At 44.4% G+C, this 21658-nt stretch overlaps 1 protein-coding gene across 1 annotated transcript in view; it reads left to right on the top strand.

Annotated features, from left to right (window-relative positions):
• Positions 1-1838: 1838 nt before the first annotated feature.
• Positions 1839-21658, top strand: part of EIF3J (eukaryotic translation initiation factor 3 subunit J) — a 105915-nt gene continuing 86095 nt past the window's right edge. The window contains exons 1-2 of the mRNA XM_069222957.1: positions 1839-1994; positions 2407-2507. Coding sequence (XP_069079058.1) covers positions 1895-1994; positions 2407-2507 — 201 coding nt within the window. The 5' untranslated portion in view covers positions 1839-1894. The remainder of the gene's footprint in view (positions 1995-2406; positions 2508-21658) is intronic.

Genomic DNA, 21658 nt, shown 5'->3' with positions numbered 1-21658 from the left:
ATGTGGACCAAGTTCAAGGTGGTATACTTCAGGTATTTTGGAGTGCAGGCTCTGTTGTATGATGTGTTTCTCCTGTATAGTTTCTGCTTACAGGGATATAGGATTTGGGTATAATTACCAGATGGTTGATTTCTTTATTCCTGATTGCTTTGTATGCCTAATGTTTTTCTTAGGTTTCAGCTGTTATGTGTTGCGTTCAATTATCAGGGGGCTGATGCTGTGTTACATTTTCTCTTAGGTGCTGAGTCAACGACTACTTGAGGTTCTGCTGTCCCTTCGCAGTGAAGTTGAGGGTGGATGACGTTACTCTGTGGCATTTATACTGTCAATGTTGTAGCTGTTTATTGGTTCACAGTTTCCATGACTACGGATTCATGGGAGTTGTAGTTTGTTATTTTTTTTGTTGTACTTTGAATCTGCTGTATAATAAAAAGTGAAGAAAGAACTGCATAATCCTCGCCTCTGTGTCCTTAATACAGTGGTTCCCAATCTGTGCGCCGCGGCTCGCTGGTGCGCCATCAAAACTAGCCAGGGGCGCCGCACACAGTTTGGGAACCACTGAGCTATTTATAGCCCTTGGGCCAGTTCGTACAAAATAAAACTACTCAGTTGTAGCAGCTCTTTTTTAATTTTGTCCTTGAGCGCCCTCTGTTGGTTAAACACAACTAAAGGGATTCTACATTTCACAATATTTAAACAGTTATGTTATAACTACATAAAAATGAGACCTGCCCATTTTACTAGGGTTACCGTCAACCAATATTTTCCCCTTACTAAAAAACCCTATGCATGCTGTAATTAAACAACTGTTACATTTTTATTTTTTACAGTTATATATAGAATTACAATACCTTCATTGGCGTCATCCCAATTCTTTTCAGGGAGAAAAATGGATGTACTCCCTAGGCCAGGCTTACATCCCCCACCCGCCAACAAAAAGTAACATAATGGGGAGCCGCAGCCAGTGGCCAATAGATCAAGGGAGCCGTGGGTCGAAAATGTTTGGGAACCACTGCCTTAATAGAATTGAAACTTTCCTTCACCATAGCTAGGAAATTTTACATTCCTCTTTCGACTGACTTTCACAAGAAAAGAGGACTTGGTGCTCTCAGTCAAGATTGTTATGAGGGGGCTTGTCATGCGATTGGTCAGCCCATTGTGATGTTATTTTGTAGTTTTCTTCCCTGGGTTTCGGGGATTTGTAGTTCTTGGCTGCTGGTTAATAAAGTATGAAAAGCTTGGCATAATACTCGCCTCCGTGTCTTTAATAAAATCTAGCCTTTCTGACACCAAGGCTAGGAAAAACTCAATTTTCATGCGGTTTCTTATTGTAATCACACTATAATGTTGGATATTGTAGTTTTTGCTTGGCTGCCGTTAATTCCAGTAAAGAACGTTTAGCATAATCTTCGCCTCACTGTCCTTAAAAGAATTGAACCTTTCCTTCGTGAACGCGGACAAAATGTCAATGTTTCCTCTCGTTTTTCAAGCGCATGTTTCAAGCCTACAATAACAAAAACGCAATTAAACGACACGTTTTGCCATCTGTTCCAGCAGCATGGCGCCCGAAACACACTCACTGTTGCTCAAAAAACAAGTTAGCACACTAGTTCTTTATTGGAATTCTGTGATTATTGGGCGTGAGAACTGTAACTTTTTTCTGAATTTCCAAAGAGGCAAGAGTTCTGTTCCGCCTTCCACGGGTGATGCTGGGAGCTCCGGTATCCCTGCATTCTTCGCTGACTCCAGAAATAAGGAGGCGCATTCGAATAATACTAGGATTCTAGAGATCATGCATTCGCAATATACTAGAACTCAGAACAGTCTTGCGTTATAGGGCGTGTCATCGAGTTCCAATCGGTGAGTGACAAGTGCACTTACCAATCAGAAAAAAATGACTGTGCGCTTGCGTGGTACGCAGAGCGTCAGACTGACTCACACACCGCGCGGCCAGGAGCAAGCGGCAAGAAAGATGGCGGAGCCTGACACCTGGGGTAAGGCGGACTCGCGACCCTCGACCTCGGCTTCTTCTGTTAACCTCATTGACTCTTTCGGCATGTGCTTCCTTACTCCATTATACCCATCTAATGGCCCCCTGCGTCCTACTTTCTGTCCACCAGTGGTTGTGTTTCCCCGACCTTCTCATTTTATGCCTCCTCCCGCCTCAAACTTACACATTTGCTCTTTCTGTATCCGTTGAACTGCTTCTGCCTTTTCGATTCTGCTGCTCAAAATACCTATAGATGGGCCTTGTCCCTGGCCCTAACTTAATCTGGCTTGCCGCTACTTGTGTTATTTCTTCCATACCAGTCTTTCCCACGTTTCTTTTTTTCCTGGTCTCGACCATATATTAATTTACTTGCCGTTCATTTCTATTACTGACATCTCTCTCTTTTTATTCTGTAGACGCTGACGAATTTGAACCGGTGCCGGAGGTCTCGGGAGTGGCAACTGGTCCGGTGGTGGCAGATCGATGGGCCGGTGAGGACGAGGAGGAGGAAGTGAAGGTAATTCGGGGGGCCTGTGACATTGACAGCATGATGGGGTGGTTTAGTGAAGTAAAATCTGACAGTTGACATCTGCTGCGTCCTGCAAGTCATGGACTCCAATGCCACTCAAGTCTGTGTTCGCCTTTCCGAGGTCAGAAAGTTGAGTACTATTGATTTGGGTAAGAACAGCTGTTAAACAAGACAGAAAAACAGAATGTAGTAGTATGTGCGCTAGTTAAACTCCAGTGATGATTTCAGATTACAAAAGTATGCAGTCTTCAAACGCTTTTTCCGAGACTTGTATTTGCAAGGCGTTTGGGGCGCATATGGCTAAAATGAGCTCCGGTCATCCAGGCGAAGTTAAAGAGAATTTCACCATAAGCCTGTTTGTATGGTTGAGCAAACACCTTATGTTCTAAGGTTTTTGCATACAGTGTCTATCGCTTCTTAAATCTTGCTGTTCTAGCAACCATTTCTGTACCACGTTTTGTGATGGCACGTAGCTGCTGTGTTTTCTAAGTGCATGTTGTTAGAAGGTTCTGGTTTGCGTAGGTGCGTGGCACATTATCTTTGGAGCGATGCTTTGAGTGAATATTTCCTTTTACCAGAAATGTGATTACCTTCTTAATGTTATTAGTTCCATTAATGTTTTGTGGGTGTGACACATTTGCATTGTATCGGCAAAGTTTGTTACCACAGTTCACTTGCAGCTACATTTACCACGGAATATTTTTTTCAGCAGTCAACTTGTGTGTGAGAATCTTTCAAAAGGTGATGCTTTTTGCTCCTCGAACAATAATTTCTGTGAAACTCTTCACCAGCTATTGTAACACGTTCCCAACTTCACACGGCCATAAAGAGAACTTTCGGGGTGGTACAATCGCATCATAGGAGCGGGTATTTCAAGATGGAAGAAGGGAATGTACCGCTGTCTCTGACCCCTCAAGCAACAGCAACGGGGCTGATTGCATATAATAACCATAACGTCTGCTTCTGGAGCCGATCGTTTTAACCGCAAACTGTTTTACGAAAACCTCACTAAAGCCCTAGGCTTGCGTCACAGAGGCTGATATGCGTGTTGGCTGTATCATTCCAAACTGACTGGCTTCTGAAAACAGCAGTTTAACACTGTACTACTGTCCCCATGTCATCGTCCCAGTCCTTACTTTTGAGGGGGATTCCACCTCAAAAGTAATGACTGTGAGGAGGGCATCAGGTACTAAGCATAATGAGATTTACAGGCTAAGTAACCAGGCATTCTGTGCCTGCACCACTATGAGTACTTTCTTGAAGAAAATAAATGAATACTGAAGTATCCTAGCCATAAATTCTTGTGTTGTATTTTGTCCCGAAAACTTATGTTGTTTTCATTGGACATAATATCGGTATTTGAGATCCCATGTAAGTCTTAATTCGATATGGGTAGTGGGCCAAATCATATTTTTAGATCTCTTATTTACCAAGTCTTAACTCCGTCAGACGCTTTGTCATGAGTACCCTGATCACCTTAAAAGTGATTATTTGTGAATAACTTTTAAGCAACGGATACATCAGGCTATCGACTTCCTGCAAGTAATGTAAATCTTGGTGATTTATTCAAGAAATTGGTGTTAGTCTTGATATAATATGTGCTGCAGTGTCTTGATTTGTGTATTGAGTGCTTAGCAGCATATGTTGGTTTATAAGCCTACTGGAGTACATTCAAAAAGCCTTCAGCAATATAGTGTCATTCTCTCGCACCTCCTTTTTAGGTTTCGCCTGCACAGCTCTTGCGCTGTGCTTGCGAAATCTTATGTTACATACACACACACTTTTTTTTTTTTTATGGGTGTGTGTATGTATGTATATATATTTTTTTTTGTGACTCACCCCTACTTTGCCCCTTACTTACCGTTTGTTCATTCAAATGTTGATTGTAATTACTTGCATTTTTTATTGGCAAGCTGATCACTTCCTGCTGTACTGCTTTCTGTTCTGCTTTTTCAGTCACATTTCCGAAGTACACCTTCGGCTTCTGGTGATTGGTTACTTGGTAGTGTTTATATGCGAAAAGATGAACTAAACGCAAGTCAGTTCACGTTGAAATGTGTGTAAACATGTCGGCCATCTTACAATGGAGTATCGAGTGCAGATGTAAAGCAAGTAGCGAGTGAGCTCGTTATGTTGTTTTATTACTTGATAATTACACTTCTGATGAATAACAGTTGTGAGCATTGAAATTATTTGTGTTCATTTCTTAAATTATCACTCATTTTTTAAAGAAAAAACAATTTGTATAAATGGGTGACGTTCTATTTTGAATTATTCTCTCAGTGACTTATTAACCCTTTATGAGCTGAGGACGGCTCCTGGCCATCCTTGCACACTAGTCAGGAAATCCCTCTGATGCGGGCACTGGGGGGTGGATTTCCTTTCTGTAAAAACAGCCTCAGGAGGCTGTTTTTGGTTTTCATTGTAATGACCATCCGTTCACCCGGTGCGCTGATGCTTTTCAGTGAAAACAAAAGTGAAATGTGCCAATCGTCTCATTTCTCTTTCCCTGCCTCAGTGCTCAGGGGGCTGAAATAGCACCGTGGCAGGTGGGAGGTATGTTTCGAAAGGGGAGAATCTCAGAAAGCCTACTAGCACACCAATGATTTTTTTTTCTTTAGTGTCGGGGTGAAGGTGGACCATGATAGCCCTATCAATGCCCCCACCCCAAAAATAGCGGGCAGGGTCTTTTTGTTCCCCCACCCTCTTGGTGGGCAGATGGGGGCTGTAGCTCCTGCTCTGCAGCCCACTAAGACACCAGAGATGAGGCCCATATTGGCCTTGTCAATGCTCCCCACTCCAAAAATTGGGCAGTCTTTCCGCCCCTCTTGGGGAGGTCAGATGGGGGCAATAGCCCCCCTGATCACAGGGGTGGGATTGGGGGCAGAAAGCCCACTAGCACACCAGGGATTTTTATTTTTTATTTTAAGTGTGGGGTGGGGACTGCCCTGAAAGACTCCAGCTTTGCCTGAAGTCACTCATTTCCCTACATTTCTATGATAACGTCCGGAATCTGCAGGAGTTCACACAATTCCTTCCACCCAGCATTGCCCTACCTGTGCCAGTTTAAAAACTCTGCCCCACTTGTGTGGTTGGGCCTAGTGCCGCAACAGCACTAGGCCCTCCCATACAGGTGGGGCAGCGTTTTTATTGGCACAGGTAGGGCAATGCTGGGTGGTAGGAATTGTGTGAATTCCTGCAGAGTCCAGAAGTCTCCATCACAAATGTTAGAAAAATGGGTGATTTCAGGAAAAGTGAGGTTTTTAGGGCATTGTGGGTAAAAAAAAAAAAAAAAAACCTAATGGGATCAACGCAAGTTAGCCCACCCTGGATACCCCTACGTTTCTAGTTCTCAAAAATGTATACGTTAGCTAGGTTTCCCTAGGTGCCGGCAGAGCTAGCTCGCAAAATCCACAGCTAGGCACTTTGCAAAAACCAAGTCAGTTTTCAGTGGTAAAATGTGTCCACGTTGTGTTTTGGGGTGCTTCCTGTTGTGGGCAGTAAGCTTAGCCACACAAGCGAGGCACAGTTTTTTTCAATTTTTTTAAAATCTTTTTATTGTGAGACTTGGGGGAAACCACAGAATATCAGAAGAGGTATTAACCATTTTCTTTCTTTGCATTTGCACTGTAGAACTGTAAGTGCATAACAGAGAATTTTGAGAGATGCCTTGTAGTTCACATGCGATTATGGGTACCCCCAAATTCAGAGATGTGCACATAACTGCTGCTTCTAAACCCCATATCTTGTGCCCATTTTCGAAATGTATAGGTTTCCTTGATAACCTATTTTTCACTATTTATATTTTACCAAATGAATTGCTGTAAGCCTGGTACACAATGGAAAAAACATTGCAAGGTGCAGCTCAGTTATTGGCTCTGGGAACATAGGGTTCTTGGTGAACCTACAAGCCCCATACATCCCGCAACTAGAAGGGTCCAGCGGATTCAACAGCATACTGCTTTTTAAAATCTGCCATAGTTTGAAGATACAGATGAAAACGTAGACACAAAGCTGTTTTTAGGGTCGAGCCTGCGTTGCATGCGCACGCGTATCGCAGCGAGACTCTTGTATTTAGAAAAGGGCTCGGAGCCCTGTCAACATCACGTCAGTGTTTTGTATTGGTTCGTTGGCTTCCCTAATAAAATCTGCTTGCTTTCATTAGTCGAAGGTACACATATGTCATGCCTTTTCCGGTGGCTAGCCCTCCTCCAGCGCAGCGACCAAGTACAGAAAACATGCGAGGCTCGCTGTTTTCCATCGGGCTCGTGGACTTTTTTTCTTTTCTCTAATTTACCAACGCGATCTCGCTTGGCAGAAGTCGAGCGCTTTACATACTTGATTTAACTTTTTCGGGTTATGTACAGAAATGCACTTTTGCCCGATAGGTGAAAAGTCGGGTTAAGAGTTTACAACGCGATCAGCTCTAACATGAGCAAACACGAGACCCGTTGCATTGTAAATGCTTGTTTAAACTCCGTTTCAGTACTTCTTGTATTTCAACTGTTTCCTTCTATAGGAAAACCTTGAAGGATCTACACAAATGACCGCTTGTTGAATTAAGAATTTTGTCTGCTTTTGAGAAATGTATAGGTTTCTGGGATTCACCATTGGTTTCGCACCCATTTCTACCACTAACTGGAGGGAGGTTGAAAACACAGAAAATAGAAAAAATGGGCTATGTCCAAATAAAATGCCAAAATTGTGTTGAAAAATGTGTTTTTCTGATTTGTCACCCTGTTCCTGAAAGCTGGGAAGATGGTTATTTTAGCACCTCAACCCCTTTGTTGATGCCATTTACGGGGGGAAAAACAGATGGTTTCTTCTGCTGCACTTTTTTTTCCCTAAAACCCAAATTTTAGCTGTATTTTGGCTAATTTTTCAGTTCCCTCCAGGGGAATTCGCAATCTTTGGGTACCCTAAGAATCCCGAGGATGCTGGAGAAAAATAATGCAAATTTGGCAATGATAGCTTGTGTGGACAAAATGTTATGGGGATCTAAACGTGAACTACACCAACTAGCTAAAAAAAAGACTTCGCACAGGAGGGGGAAAATGCTTAGCAGCAAAGAGGTTCACAGGCAGTCACAAGTGCAGTTATCTTGCAGGCATTAGGGTCACAATTTGGTGTAGTGGCACCGGGGCCAAAGTCGTCAGAACTCCTCAACAACAGATATTTCTATATTTGACTACTATACAGCAGTCATGGGCAGTTACCTTGCAGGCATCAGGGTCATGATTTAATTGTTGGTGCATGTGCAATGGCACTAGGGCCAGAGGGTGTCGGAACCCCTCTAAGTACACATTACTAAATGTTACTACTAAACATGCTGACACAAGTGCAGTTATCTAGCAGGCACTAGGATCATGATTTAAAGCATGCAGCAGTTGCAGTGACGCCAGTGCCAAAAGCTCTAGGAACCCCTCTGAACACAAAATATTGCTATATTTTACTACTTAACAGGCAGTCATAGTTGTGGTTACCTTGCAATTAAGAGGAACATGATTTCAATGGTTAAGCAGGTGCAGTGGCGCTTTACTGACTACACATCACTATACTCTAATACAATACCTTACAAAGTAAGGAACAAAGAATGAGTTCGGAACCCTGGGATATTAATTCAGCATACATCACAACATAAGCAATTATTATCAGTTTATCAAATTTAAAACAAACTTTATAACCTTTTCAAATATTTATAATCTAGTTAGTAAGATAGAATACTAAAGAAAACACAAAGGTGTGCTCTCATGTGAGTGTCTCACCTTTGTGATCAGAAATATTTTTGGGGGGGGGGGGGATGAAACGGCTGGATACAGTACCATTCCTCAGTTTAAATAAGACACACTTTGTACATGTTTACAGATGTATCAAAGGAATACACAAGCTGAAGTGGGAGGGTGAATATTTTTTTTAGAAAGGGATCTTCACAGTTAAATATTTACATGACCATCTCTTATTTTCTGTGACTAATTTGTACCACTTACTGCTCCTTTCTACTCCTGTCCTACCTACCTTACTGGTGATATGGCTTGCACCAACTTCTCTAACCTTTTTTTTTTTTTTTTTTTTTTTTTCTCCCGTTCGCTTTTGCCACAGTTTTCACCTTTAAAAGCACATGCTGTAAAGAATACTGTAAAGGAAAACGTACATTTGCACACCCATTAGATGCACAGCAGTTAAACTACTGATGCTTTTGAATATACACTTGGCGGGTAATCGTACTAAGAATTCGTGCAGTACAGCAAGGCAAATTGCTGCATTGCGTGAATGGCAGAGACAGCTGCAGTGTGCCATATTTACAAAGATTTGGCGCTCTTCAGCTCTCTCCCAGTGATGGCACACATGGATGCGCAGGGCCAGCGACGGCACCCATGTGCAATGCTGCAAAGGTGCCTGCGCTAAAAGCAGGAGATAGATATATAACTTTTTTTTTTTTTCTCTTTCAGGAAGGCAAATCTTACTAAACAATCTAAAGAGGCATTTTCCTCGTTGTGTGTTGCAGAATGTATCGCATGTAGAAGGCGTAAGTTACAGGGAGAAATACACCTATTTCTCCTCCATTTATGCCTCTTTGGTCGTCATACTGATTTCACACAATTCCAGCATTGCAAACCTTAGTAAATGTAGAATTGTGTGAAATCCATGCCAGTAATGCCCATGCTACACCATTTTTGTAGATGAAAGCATAGCTCATATTGACATTGCTTAAGCTTTTAAGTGAGCAGGGGAGACATCAGGAATGGGAGCCCCTACACATCTGATCACTTTCCTCATTCACTGATTCTCCCTGCGCCTTAAAGAGTTCCAGCATAGTATCCCACATCATAGCCATCGGTCGTTTACATAGTCTTCTGAATTCTTCTCTACGCTGCGAGGAGCTCTCGACGGAACCCCTTTTCCAGACTTCTTCACTCCAGATAGTCACAAAAGGCACGGTGAAGGACTTCCAGCGGCGTGTTACCTGTTTGGCTAGCAGAAGTGCTAGGCCCACAAAACATTTTGCTGTTCTTAATGTTTTAGGTCTAGGGTAGCTTCCTAATATGCAGTGTTATACCGTGTCCCATTGCTGTCGTCCTGTTAGGTATACTTGAGTTTCCCTAATTTCTGCCCAGTAATTGTGTAGTGTGGGGCATGACCATAACACATGCAGTAAATCCACATCTTCTGTGCGGCAGTGCAGTCAGGAGGGATTGAGTTGTGGGAGGACCCTGTGTAATTTTGAGGGTGTGGTAAGCTCTGTGGAATAACGAAAACTGAATGAATCTGAACTGTGTATTACAGGGTATTAAGCTGGGATACTCCAGCAGAAAACTCCATTCTTTGTCATGGAGTACACGGTCAAGGTCCGTTCCCCCATTGGGCCCTCAAAGATGTAAGTGGGAGCGTAGTCCTTTATAACTTGACATTTGACTAAGTGTCTGCCAGTCCTCAGTTCGTGAACTGCCTGAACAAAGGTATGTGTGCTTGGTTCAGAACCCGTTGGTGACCAGTGTGTACGAATAAAGAGTAGAATGTGGGCATGTGTAATAAAGATTCAGCTAAGCCATCTACTAGTGTGAAGTCTTGATGGGGCAAGAACAATCCATCCTCAAACAGATCACCAACTGTGGCTACTCCCACCGCCTCCCAAGGCACCAATTTCAGCGGGGTAGGAAGACCGCACAGAGGGATATTCGGGCATAAGGTAAGATATGTGGTACAGAGCAGCTCTCAATATAGAAGAGCATTGTGGAGGAGTAGAGGAGGCGTAGGAGGGCGTGCAACCCACTCCACCGCCCCCCCAAAGCAGCAGCAGATTATGTAATCAACCAGCATTCAACATAGTTTGAGAGTAGCATGTTTCCTGTAAGTGTATCCCAGCAAGCCAGTAGGAGAGCCACTGTAGCTGAGCCGCAAATCAATACGATTGGAAATTATCGGCTCCCAGTCCTCCATTGTCTGTTGGTAGATGCAACTTTTGGAGACTTGCCTGACCTCTACCAGTCCCCCATATTACCTCAAGTAAGAGGGAGTCAAGGGTTTTAAAAACCCTCCATTTGATGAGTACTGGTAGATTGACAAAACAGTAAAGTAGTTTTGGCACCATGACTATCTTGGAATGGGCTAGTCAGACTGTTACTGATAGAGGTAATGTGACCCAAAACTTCACTTGTGATCTCTGTGGGGATACGGCCTTAATTAGGCTCCCCCCTAACAGGTCCTTAGGAGACCTATAGACTTGGATGTCTAAATAGCGGAATGTGTGTTGTGCGTCAAGTAGAGTCCGTGTACCCATGTGAACTGTCTCTTACCGGATGTTCTCCCGCAAGTAGAAGGCACAGAACCTTGCATGGTTTATCTGGACACCGGATAAGGTCGCAAATTATTGCAGGAGAGTGGCGATTGGCGCAAAATCCATACTGAGGTTATGGGTTTAGACAAGCATGTCATCTGCATATAAGGAGATCCTAGGCCTGTGGGCCTCGTGGGATACACCAATGCGTCGCTTCTTGCCAAAGTTTTTGTGCCAGAGGAGACTACATGGCCAGAACGAGTAACAAGGGAGACAGTGGACATCCCTGTCTTGTACCCCTACCTATAGTATAATCCATGAAAATGTGTGCACCCATTTTAGCCCATGCCGTAGATGAGCATATAATAATTTAACACACTTAATAAAGGCGGGAGTATATTAAAGAGCTGCAGAACTGTGAACATATAGTCCCAATCTAGGGATTCAAAGCCTGCTGGAGGTGCAGTGAAGTCACGTTATGGTATCCATACCACTACCCTTAAATAATTATACTAGATTTACCATGCCTAGAGATTGTGGATATTCAATCCGAGTTTGAAAATTCTAGAAGTAGCTTTTCCATGGGATTCCTGTGGTGCCTATACAGGAGGGATCTTTGAAATATACCCTACTCCTGACAGCAGGTTGACCCCATAAGCAATGGTCAAATGTCTTATTTTTGTATTAGCAGATTTTTCTTTTGTTGTTACTTTGTGACACTTGAGGTTACGTTGGACTTGGTATTTGTGGTATTTTACCTTAGGATGAGTTCTAGATATCCTACTTGCCATGCATGTAATCTCATCATGGGGGATCCTGCCAACCTGACCGGCACCAATGTATTCCATGTCGACTACATTACAACACTATAATATAATCACTTAGAATGTAAGAGGGTTTTGGGATCAATACACAAAAGGCATAGAATCCTGGTGGAGATACATTTCCAAAAGACGAATATAGTTCATTTGCAAGAACCTCGCCTCACTGCCCCCTGAAGTCATGAAGCTGCATAGCAAATGGATGGGACATATATTCGTTACGAAATATTATGGGTTCGCCCGCAGGGCAGCTGTGTGGTTGCGTGTCGGGGGGGTCCCTGTTAGGCACAGGGTGCTAGGACTGATGGGTGTGCATGGGCAATATATCTTTATCTGGGGGGGTCCTTGGATGGCGAAATGCTAGTTCTAGGCAGCATATACACACATCGAACGCTGATCAAGACCTTTTCCTCCAACGCAGAGCCTCCATTTTTGCGGAATGGTCACATCTTCCATGGTTTTATAGGAGGTGATTTTAATGCGGTCTTGGATGTTGACCTTGACCCATCTCACCACCCTTTGCCACACACAGGAGCCATCAAACAAGCTAAAGCCCTTGGAAATTGGATGTCCAGTTTGTCCTTACTTCATGTTTGGACAACACAATAGGGGCATGCGTGAACATTATCCCCTTCCTCCCCCAACATTGCCTACATAAACGATTAGATCTTATGTACATTACACATGGCTGGGAAATTCACTGGGTCAACCTATCTGGGAAAGACCTTTCCTGACCATAATCCAGTGGAGGTCGTATTGACATGAGGTAGGATCCCAACGCCTATTCCAGCATGGCAAATGCAGCCCACCTGATTTGAAGATTCTGCATTCCACGACACCCTTGGTACTGCCATCAATACATACTTTGTAGACAATGAAAGGACAGCTTTCACGCTACTTGTTGAGTGGGTAGCTTTTAAAGCAGTGATAAGGGAAGTATCCATGCAAAGTATGAAAACATGGTTGGGGCATCTTGAACATGAGACAGCACATGGCCCTGCATGACTGGAAGATCTCTGGAAGAGAGAAGGCAGATTGAGAGCCAATGATCATTTAGTTGTATTTACAGAGGATGCACTCTGATGGCGACAGGGCAGGGACATTACTAGCTAACCTGATACATCCACCAATGTCTCTCACGCTGATACTGAACATTTCTCACCTTTGGAACTCTATACCCCACTAAAGTAGATATCAATGAGTCTTTCACTCCTACTACACTGAGCTATATAAAGCCCGACCCACCCTATCAGTTGCGGATAGCGACACCTTTCTGCATAACCTGAGACTTCCACAGATTACACCAAATGAGCGAGAACCATTAGGAGCCCCCTGTCTCCAGGTGAAATACGTACTGTCATAAAGGAGTTGGTGCGCACTAAAATCCTTCATTTTCCGATTGTTCAGTTTTGCCTTGCATTCAAACATATTCCCTGTATCTGCCTTGTTAATTCTCACTGACCGTGTAAACTAGGGCAGTGGCTTCCAACCTTTTGAAAACTGTGGACCCCCACTTCACCAAGCAGTCTCAGACCCCCGGAGGAGCCTTCTCGGACCCCCAGGGGTCCCCAGACCACAGGTTGGGAACCACTGAACTAGGGTATTTGTGTATCGGCTATCAACATGCAGTAGGATGTTCAGGCTAGTTAAATGTATTCTCTGCTACAACATAATTCTTTTTCTTTGCAAGTTGATGAGTCTCATTTTGTTATCAGAGAAACAGAATTTACAGACATGTAAGCCTTTCTATTGTTTTAGGGAAAACACCCGGTGAGCTGCTGTTCTCATACTCATCAAATTCAGATCAGGTTTCGATAACTGTGCAGCTGTTAATTGATTCTCATATGGACTGTTTTTTTAGGTTGAGCCTAGGCAGTACGCATGCTGTACAGCCCGCCCATTGGCTTTTTATTGGACATATTGCTTGTCCTTTAAACATCCTTGCTTGCCAGTGACCAATCCTTATTCTTTGTCCCTCCTCATTGTCATTTGTATATTCCCAAGGAGCACCGCCTAACTGCAGTATGTTTATGCTTTTGTCGTTATCTGTTGTTTTTGTTGAACTTTTTTTTATTTTTTTATTTTTCTTTTCATTGGCTTGCTCAGAGCTCCATTATATTGTTCCTGCCCCAGTACGGCACCATCTCTACTACAGCAGTGCAGGGTTCTGGTTTTATTCGTAATGTTCCTAATGATTACACAGGCAGCATGTGTGCCGCCTCAATCACAACAGCACGCTCCAAGTTCCGTTATATTGTTCCTGCCCCAGCGGAGCACTCTGTACTGCAGCCCGCAGGGCTCTGGTTTTACTCGTAATGTTATTATTAATGATTACATGGGCAGCATCTGTGCCACCTCAATTGCCACAGCACCAGTAGAGATTATTAGCAGGGCCTCTCACCAAGTCATCCTGATGGAGGCAAATGGTGATGCTGTCTTACACGTATATTTGTTCTACTGCTTAAAAGCAGGCGTTAAATCCAAACTGCAGTGAGAAAATCTCACCTGTAAACAACCACCGAAAGATCGGTTATGCATAAATGCTTTCCTAATCCATGCATCTTCATCAGGCTGGAAGCTTTCAAGGCTAGAAATCTATCTTTATTTTAATCACCCACATTTCCCAGAACATCTGCCATGGGCCCCTTTGTCTTTCCTGTGGAAAACAAGTAACTGCAAGGCTCTCGACCTGTTTAAACTGTGTGACCCTGGGCAAATCAGTTTACAAACCTGTACCTGGTTTTCACTATGCGGGGGAAAAACGGATATAAGAGCTGCTTCTTTGAAAGCTAGTTAGTTGCACAGTGTGTGTAAGAAGCTGGCTAAGTATATACTATTTCAAAGTGAGATGTGCACAGAGTCCAGGGATTCCCCAAGAGTATTGACAGAGGCAATAATAGATAATCTTAATGCTCTGTTTTGTGGTAGTGTGTTCGAGTAGTTAGGCTTATCAGAGGGTAGTGTTAAGCATTTGTTGTACACACACAGGCAATAAATGAGAAGACACACTCAATGAATTCACTCCAGGCCAAAAGGTTTTTATATAGAAAAATATTATTTTCTTAATTTATTTTAGAACCACAAGATAGAAATTGCAGGTAAGTACATTCATTGTAAGGTACTGTGCTTCGGTAAAGATAGGACTTTGAATCAAAACGGTAATGTACATAGTTTGGCATAAAATGGCAAAAAGCTATTTTAAAAGTGGACACTGCAAAATTCAACAGTTCCGGGGGGGGGGGGGGGGGGGGGGGGTGTAAGTATAGGTTAGTTTTTGAGGTAAGTAAAGCACTTACAAGTTCAGTCTCTGGGGCATAGGCAGACCATTGTTGGGGGTTCAAGTTAATCCCTAACACCCAGCAACACATGGCTGGTCAGGTGCAGAGGTCAAAGAGAGGCCCAAATAACATAGGTGTCTATGGAGACTAGGGGTGCTCCGGTTCCAGTCTGCTAGCAGGTAAGTACCTGCATCCTCTGGGAGCAGACCATGGGGGTTTTGTAGAGCACTGGGGGCGGGGAAGGTCCCAAGCGGGCACACAAAATACACCCTCGGCGGCACATGGGCGGCCGAGTGCAGTGTGCAAACAAGGCGACTGGTTTTGTATAGAAATCAATAGAGGGACCCGGGGGTCACTCTGATGATGCAGGCAGGGCACGGGGGGGCTTCTCGGGCCAGCTGGGCAAAGGTGAGGGCTGCCTGCTGGTCACTGCTGCGCTGGTGGTTGGTTCTTCATGAGTTTGGGGGCTGCCTGTGCAGTGCATCTTCCAGGGGTCAGGTTTCTTCTTTGTTACCGGGCAGGCACGGTCAGGTGGGTCCGCTGGATTTTCTTTGCGGGCGTCGCCGGGGGGTATGCAGGGAGGCCGTCTCAGGGTGGACACGTCGTGGGAGTCGCCTGAGGGTCCTCGCTGCAGTGTTGGTTTCTCTGGACACGGGCTGAGGGTGTTGGGTGCAGCGTGTTGGGGACTCGCGCTTCAGGAGTGAGGTGGGAGTCCCTTTAAAAATGGTTTCTTCTTGTCTGCTTTGGACAGATCCGCTGTCCACAGGTGTTTCTTGGTCCTTTAGGTTTGCAGGGCAGTCCTCTGAGTCGGCAGAGGTTGCTGGGCCCGCTGGATGCGTTGTTGCAGATTCTTTGAATCTGGAGACAGTCCGGTAGGGCTGGGGCCAAAGCAGTTGTCGTCTCCTTCTCTGCGAGGTTTTCAGGTCAGCAGTCCTTGTTAGGTTTTCAGGAATCTGATTTTTCTGGGTCACCCCTAAATACTAGATTTTAGGGGTGTGTTTAGGGCTGGAGGGCAACAGCCAACGGCTACTGTCATTGAGAGTGGCTACACCTTCCTTGTGCCTCCTCTCTTTGGGGAGGGTCGCACATCCCTATTCATATTGGGCTAAATCCTCCTAAACAAGATGGAGGATTTTCCTAGGAAGGGGGTCACTTCAGCTCTGGTCACCTTAGGGGTGGACCTAGCTGAGTGGGTGATTCCTCCTTGTTGTTCTCATTATGTATCCGGACTTGCCACCAAACCAAAAGTGGGGGCTGTGTCCTGGGGTGGGGTCGGGCATTGTAACACAAAGCCTGAGCCTTTGCGGCTCACTGCTAGGTGTTACAATTCCTGCAGGGGCGAGGTGTGAAGCACCTCCACCCAGTGCAGGCTTTGTTTCTGGCCCCAGAGAGCACAAAGGCTCTCACCCCAGGGGGTCAGAAACTTGTCTCTCAGTGGCAGACTGGCACAGACCAATCAGTCCTGCACTGAAGGATTGGGTAAAATACAGGGGGCATCTCTAAGATGCCCTCTGTGTGCATTTGTTTAATAAATCCAACATTGGCATCAGTGTGGGTTTATTATTCTGAGAAGTTTGATACCAAACTTCCCAGTGTTCAGTGTAGCCATTATGGCACTGTGGAGTTCGTTTTGACAAACTCCCAGACCATATCCTTAATATGGCCACACTGCACTTACATGGACTTACACACTGTAAATGGGCATATTGCTCATGCAGCTATGCCCTCACCTGTGGTATAGTTCACCCTGCCTTAGGGCTTTAAGGCCTGCTAGAGGGGTGACTTACCTATGCCACAGGCAGTGCTTTGTGGGCATGGCACCCTGAGGGGGATGCCATGTCGACTTTGCCTTTTTCTCCCCACCAACACACACAATCTGAAACAGCAGTGTGCATCTGTTAGGTGAGGGGTCCCTTAGGGTGGCACAACACATGCTGCATCCCTTAGGGACCTTCCCTGGTCACCGGGCCCTTGGTACCACTGGTACCTTTTACAAGGGACTTATCTGTGTGCCAGGGGTGTGCAAATTGTGTAAACAATATTACATTTTTAGTGTAAGAACACTGCTGCTGGGGCCTGGTTAGCAGGGTCCCTGCACACTTCTCAGGCAAGTCAGCATCAATATCAGGCAAAAAGTGTGTGGGGGGGGGGGGGGGACTGCAACAAGGAGCTGTTTTCCTACAGACTGAGCCTTGACTGAGTCCTTGCAACAACTTCAGCCCATCACCTGCCACCCGTTGTTTACTGTTGCTTCTCCTCAACTCGCTCTCCATCTTCCCACCCCTTCTCCATTCCCACCCATGTCCCTTTACACTCTGTCCTCACCTGAGCACCGCTCAGGGAGTTCCAATCTGGCGTTTACCGCCAACGCTGCAGCCCTGGAAGCTGACTAGGGGTTGGAGCAGGTTGCAGGTGCACAAGGGTTGTGTTCAGAAGCCCACACCGAATCAGTGGCCCTCCTCATGCTCCTTGTAAGTGCATAGTTGTGTGCTCTGGAGTGACAGTGCGGGTGCTGCAGACAAATGCAATCTAGAGCCTAAGAAATGACCGTCGGCTTGAGTGCACTGTATTTTAACAGCTTGTGCCTCTTATTGTGTTGCGCTTTGCCCGGTCTTGGATGCTAGCGGTGCCTTTGGTTGTCAACAGGAAGGTTGCCGTGCCAATGTTATGACCATGGCTGCTGTTTGGGAGGAGGGCAGTTGTGGTTGCAGTTCCAGTGTGGTGTTACTCCTGCTACTATGCAAACATTGTGTCTGAATAATCGAGGTGTAATACTGCGTTGTGGTGTCCTGTAGTGCTGTGTGTGCAAACTTACTGCAGTGCTAGTGGCAGTATGGTCTTTGTGTAGGTACACACATCCTGACTGCAGTACTAGTAGGGTGTACCTACTCTTATTATAACAGCAGGATGTGCATGTTCTGTGTCTGTCTGCAATGATGGCAGCATGCCTGTGGCCCCGCTGTTTGCGCTGCTGCTTTTCTTGTTCGGTCTTGATGACTTTAATGAGGTAACCCCAAGGGGAATTTATTTGCTTTCTGAAAAAGATTATCTTTTGGTCATAACAGTTATCCTAGCAAATCAGTTACAGCGTTTGCTTGTTTCTGGTTCAGGGAGGACCTGGCTAGGCAGTTTGGGATGGACTGTTCCCATGAGGAACAGGGTCAAGATTCATTTGCATATGGCTGGGTCCAAACTGGGGTGGCATTGTGAGCAAAAGTAAGATGGATTAAACCCAGATCTGTGACTGAGGGTGAGTGTTTGCATTGTTCAGCACTCCATCCATTTGTGTCCATATGTTGATTCTGTTTGAACTTGTTTCTTAGACTCATTAATGAAAAGCCTTTTATTATTAGGTTGAGCGCTGTAAATAAACATTTAAAGGTCACACTGCACTTCTACCAGTGGTTCCAGTAAAAAAATAAAATAATTACACGTGTGACATGTTTATATGAGATAAAGTATAATGCTCCCAGAATGCTCTCTGATTAGATGCAACTGTTTGCAGACGCTTGTAAGCAAGAGTAATGATTCTTTGCTTCTTTGCTTTCAAAGTAAAATGTTTACGAAAAAAAAGTTTCACTACTAATGATTTTCTTTTTGTAAGCGTCATTTAGTAAAATGAGTTTATGCATGCTAGTATTTCCCAAAAATATTCCTAATGGAAAATCAGTGTAACCATTTTCAACAAGATTATGGAAAGCATGAAAATAAACAACACTGGCAAAGCCAACCGATCCGACTTTTGTTGTGAGTCTTTTGGTTTTGTCAACGCGTGTCTTGTTTTGACATGGCTTTTGTAACACTTTATTGTTGTGGGAGCTGCCAGACCCTCACCATTGTAACAAACACTGGCAAAAAAACGGATTTTTTTTTGGAGGGGGAGGGCTCAAAAAGCACACATTGCCACCAGTGGTGTAACAAAGACCCCACAGCTCCTGCATTGTGGGACTCCTCGATTTGAGGGGGAGGGGGTGTTTGGGGGGATCCTTTAGCACAGACCCTGCCCTGAGTGAGTCTGGAGAGGAGGCCCTCCATGTTTTTTGCAGGGGGCTCCCTCCAGTTTCGTTACACCACTGATTGCCACAGTAGTTCCTGGCACTGACCAAAACTACTTTGTGTGCCAATATGATCCTCGTGGAACAGCAGAGTGCGATCACTCACATTAAAGCCAACGATAGAGAGAAATAGAAGTTTATTAAAAACAAAATGTTTTTGTGAACACCAGCCCTAAATATGGGCCCCGTTCTTAGTCTCACAAAAGTGCTCCCATTGTTTCCGTCTTCAGGCCTAAAAAACAATCATAAACCTGTTACTAGACCTGCAGGTCGATTAGTTTGAATAATCTACTTGACCTAACTGTAATGTACTTGAAACGGGTCTCAAATTGTGTGATCCTAGGTGAATATTGTATGTTACAGTTGCCTTTTTTTCCATTCTCACATGAGTGCATCTTCAGATATGAGTTCAGCATTTCTGCTGTGTAAAAAACAAAAAAATAATAATTCTCTTTTGTTTAAATACACTGAACGTTTGCTCCACGTATAATCTAGCCCACTTACACGGTATACATAATCCATGCATGTCTTGCCTCTTAGTTTACTAATAGCTTTGCCATCAGGGCCAGGAGTGTTCCTCGGTTTGTTTAAACACTCACTTATAATAAATATATTACTTAAGCTTGATGTGGTAGCGCACTGTCATTTACAGAGTAAGTTTCCAAGAAATGTCCAAAAACCTTCCCACTAACTTGCAACTTTACTGATAAAACTATATAGTGTATTAACAATCTATGAAAATTGGGTTTCAGAAAACATTTATCATTTGCACATATCCAGGTAGTGTTCTGACTTTTTTTCATTCTCTTAAAATATTTTTTCATCATACAGAAGTAGAAAAATGGTCTTTCACAGCTACTTAGATATATTTTTTAACGTTTGTAAAGTTTACTTAGTTATATATGTTGTGTGTTAGGAAAAACCTGATACCAAAAGCCTTTCATTTCACATAGGTCAGACAGTTCACCTTACAAAATCCCGCAACTCTGCAGTCAAAAGGAAAAGTATTTCCATTGCAAGAAGACAACCTGAGTTTTGACCTCTGTCTCCAACAACAGAGCAAATGTGACAAAAAGATTTAAAAGCATCTTAATTGCTAATTCAGTTTCTGACTGAACAGAACACTGTTCTTTGCCCACTCCCCTGAAGGTCCAGTGGAATCAAAAAATAGCTTGACCTCCTAAAATAAAACTCGACATAGCGAGTGGATTTTTCGAGCCCTAGCCTTTGAATTGGTGGCTTTCATGAAGTCGCAAGAACTTACAGAAATAGACCAGGAAATTGTACTCCTAGAACATATTTGTGAACTGTATTTTAGTACGAGCAAATATGCATGTGTATATTTACTCATGTGAAAATCTATTGAGTATTTACAAGTTCACTTCCCCCCGAACCACTTTTTTCCCCAACTGTGTAAACTTCTACTTCTGGAATTGTCAGGAATACATTTTCAACCTTTCTCATGGGAAAAAAATTAGAGAAGAGCTGGGGAAAATCCTTAAACCATGCAAGTTAGTAGGTTTGCAGACTTAAAGGCATTTGAGCCCTGAAACTATTGCTTACTTCCTCCTCCAGCCCCACTATGTAGATCTGTGGAAAAGTGTCAAAATAAAGAAATTGCGATGGTAGAGGTTGAAATTGCAATTATTCAAGCCCTACTATAGTAGTAATCCTGGCATAATCAGAGAGGCTCATATTGGAGCCTCCTCCATAATGAGATTGCTGCTATATTTTGTCCCCGCACAATCAATTAATCATTATTTGTAAAGTGTGGCTATCAGCTGTGACGGTCTCAAGGTGCTGGGGGGTAGGGAGTGGCCTCATCCGAAGAGCCACGTCTTGAGGTTCTTCCTGAAGATGGTGAGCACCTTTGTCTGAGGTGCAGGTTGTTCCAGCTCTTCACTGCAGTCTAGTTAAAAGATCATCCTCTGACGATGGTTTTGCAGATGCGAGGGACAGTGGCCGGGGCAATCTGAGCAGAGGGATCTGGCAGGGGTGTGGAAGGAGACTCAGTTGTTCTGGTAGGCTGGTCCTGCGTTGTGTATGGCCTTGTACGTGTGGGTGAGAAGCTTGAAGGTGATTCGCTTCTCGACCGGTAGCCAGTGGAGGGTCCTCAGGCGTAGGGAGATTTTCTCAGCGAGGGAGGTCCAGAATGAGTCTGGTGGCGGAATTCTGGATGAGTTTAGGTTTTTTGATGTTCCTAGTTGAGGTGCTGGCGTAAAGGGTGTTGTCGTAGTCGAGCTTGCTTGTGACTAAGGCGTGGGTGACTGTCCTTCGACTGTCTGCTGGGATCCATTTGAAGATCTTCCGGAGTTTGCAGAGTGTGTGCCAGCAGGATGAGGTAACAGTTTACCTGCTGTGTCATGGATAGGGAGGAGTCGAGGATGGTTCCTAAGTTGTGGCCGTGCTCAGTCGGTCGGTGAAGGGGGCTGATGGATATGGGCCGCCAGGAGTCATCCCTAGCTGAGGTGGCGTTTCCGAAGATGAGCTCCATCTTGTCGGAGTTGAGCTTAAGGCTGCTTTCTCTCATCCAGGTGGCGACGGCTTCCATTCCTGCGTGAAAGTTCCTTTTGGCCGTGTCCGGGTCTTCAGTGAGGGAAATGATGTTGTCATAGGCATATGACCCTATGTTCATACCGTGGCTTCTGACGATGGCAGGAAGAGGAGCCATGTATATGTTGAACAGTGTGGGACTCTGTGAGGATCCTTT

This window comes from Pleurodeles waltl, chromosome 3_1 (genome assembly GCF_031143425.1).
Source record: "Pleurodeles waltl isolate 20211129_DDA chromosome 3_1, aPleWal1.hap1.20221129, whole genome shotgun sequence".
NCBI classification, from domain to species: Eukaryota; Metazoa; Chordata; class Amphibia; order Caudata; family Salamandridae; genus Pleurodeles; species Pleurodeles waltl.
The sequence above is the reverse complement of the archived record's forward strand: the minus strand, read 5'-3'. Positions and strand labels throughout refer to the sequence as shown.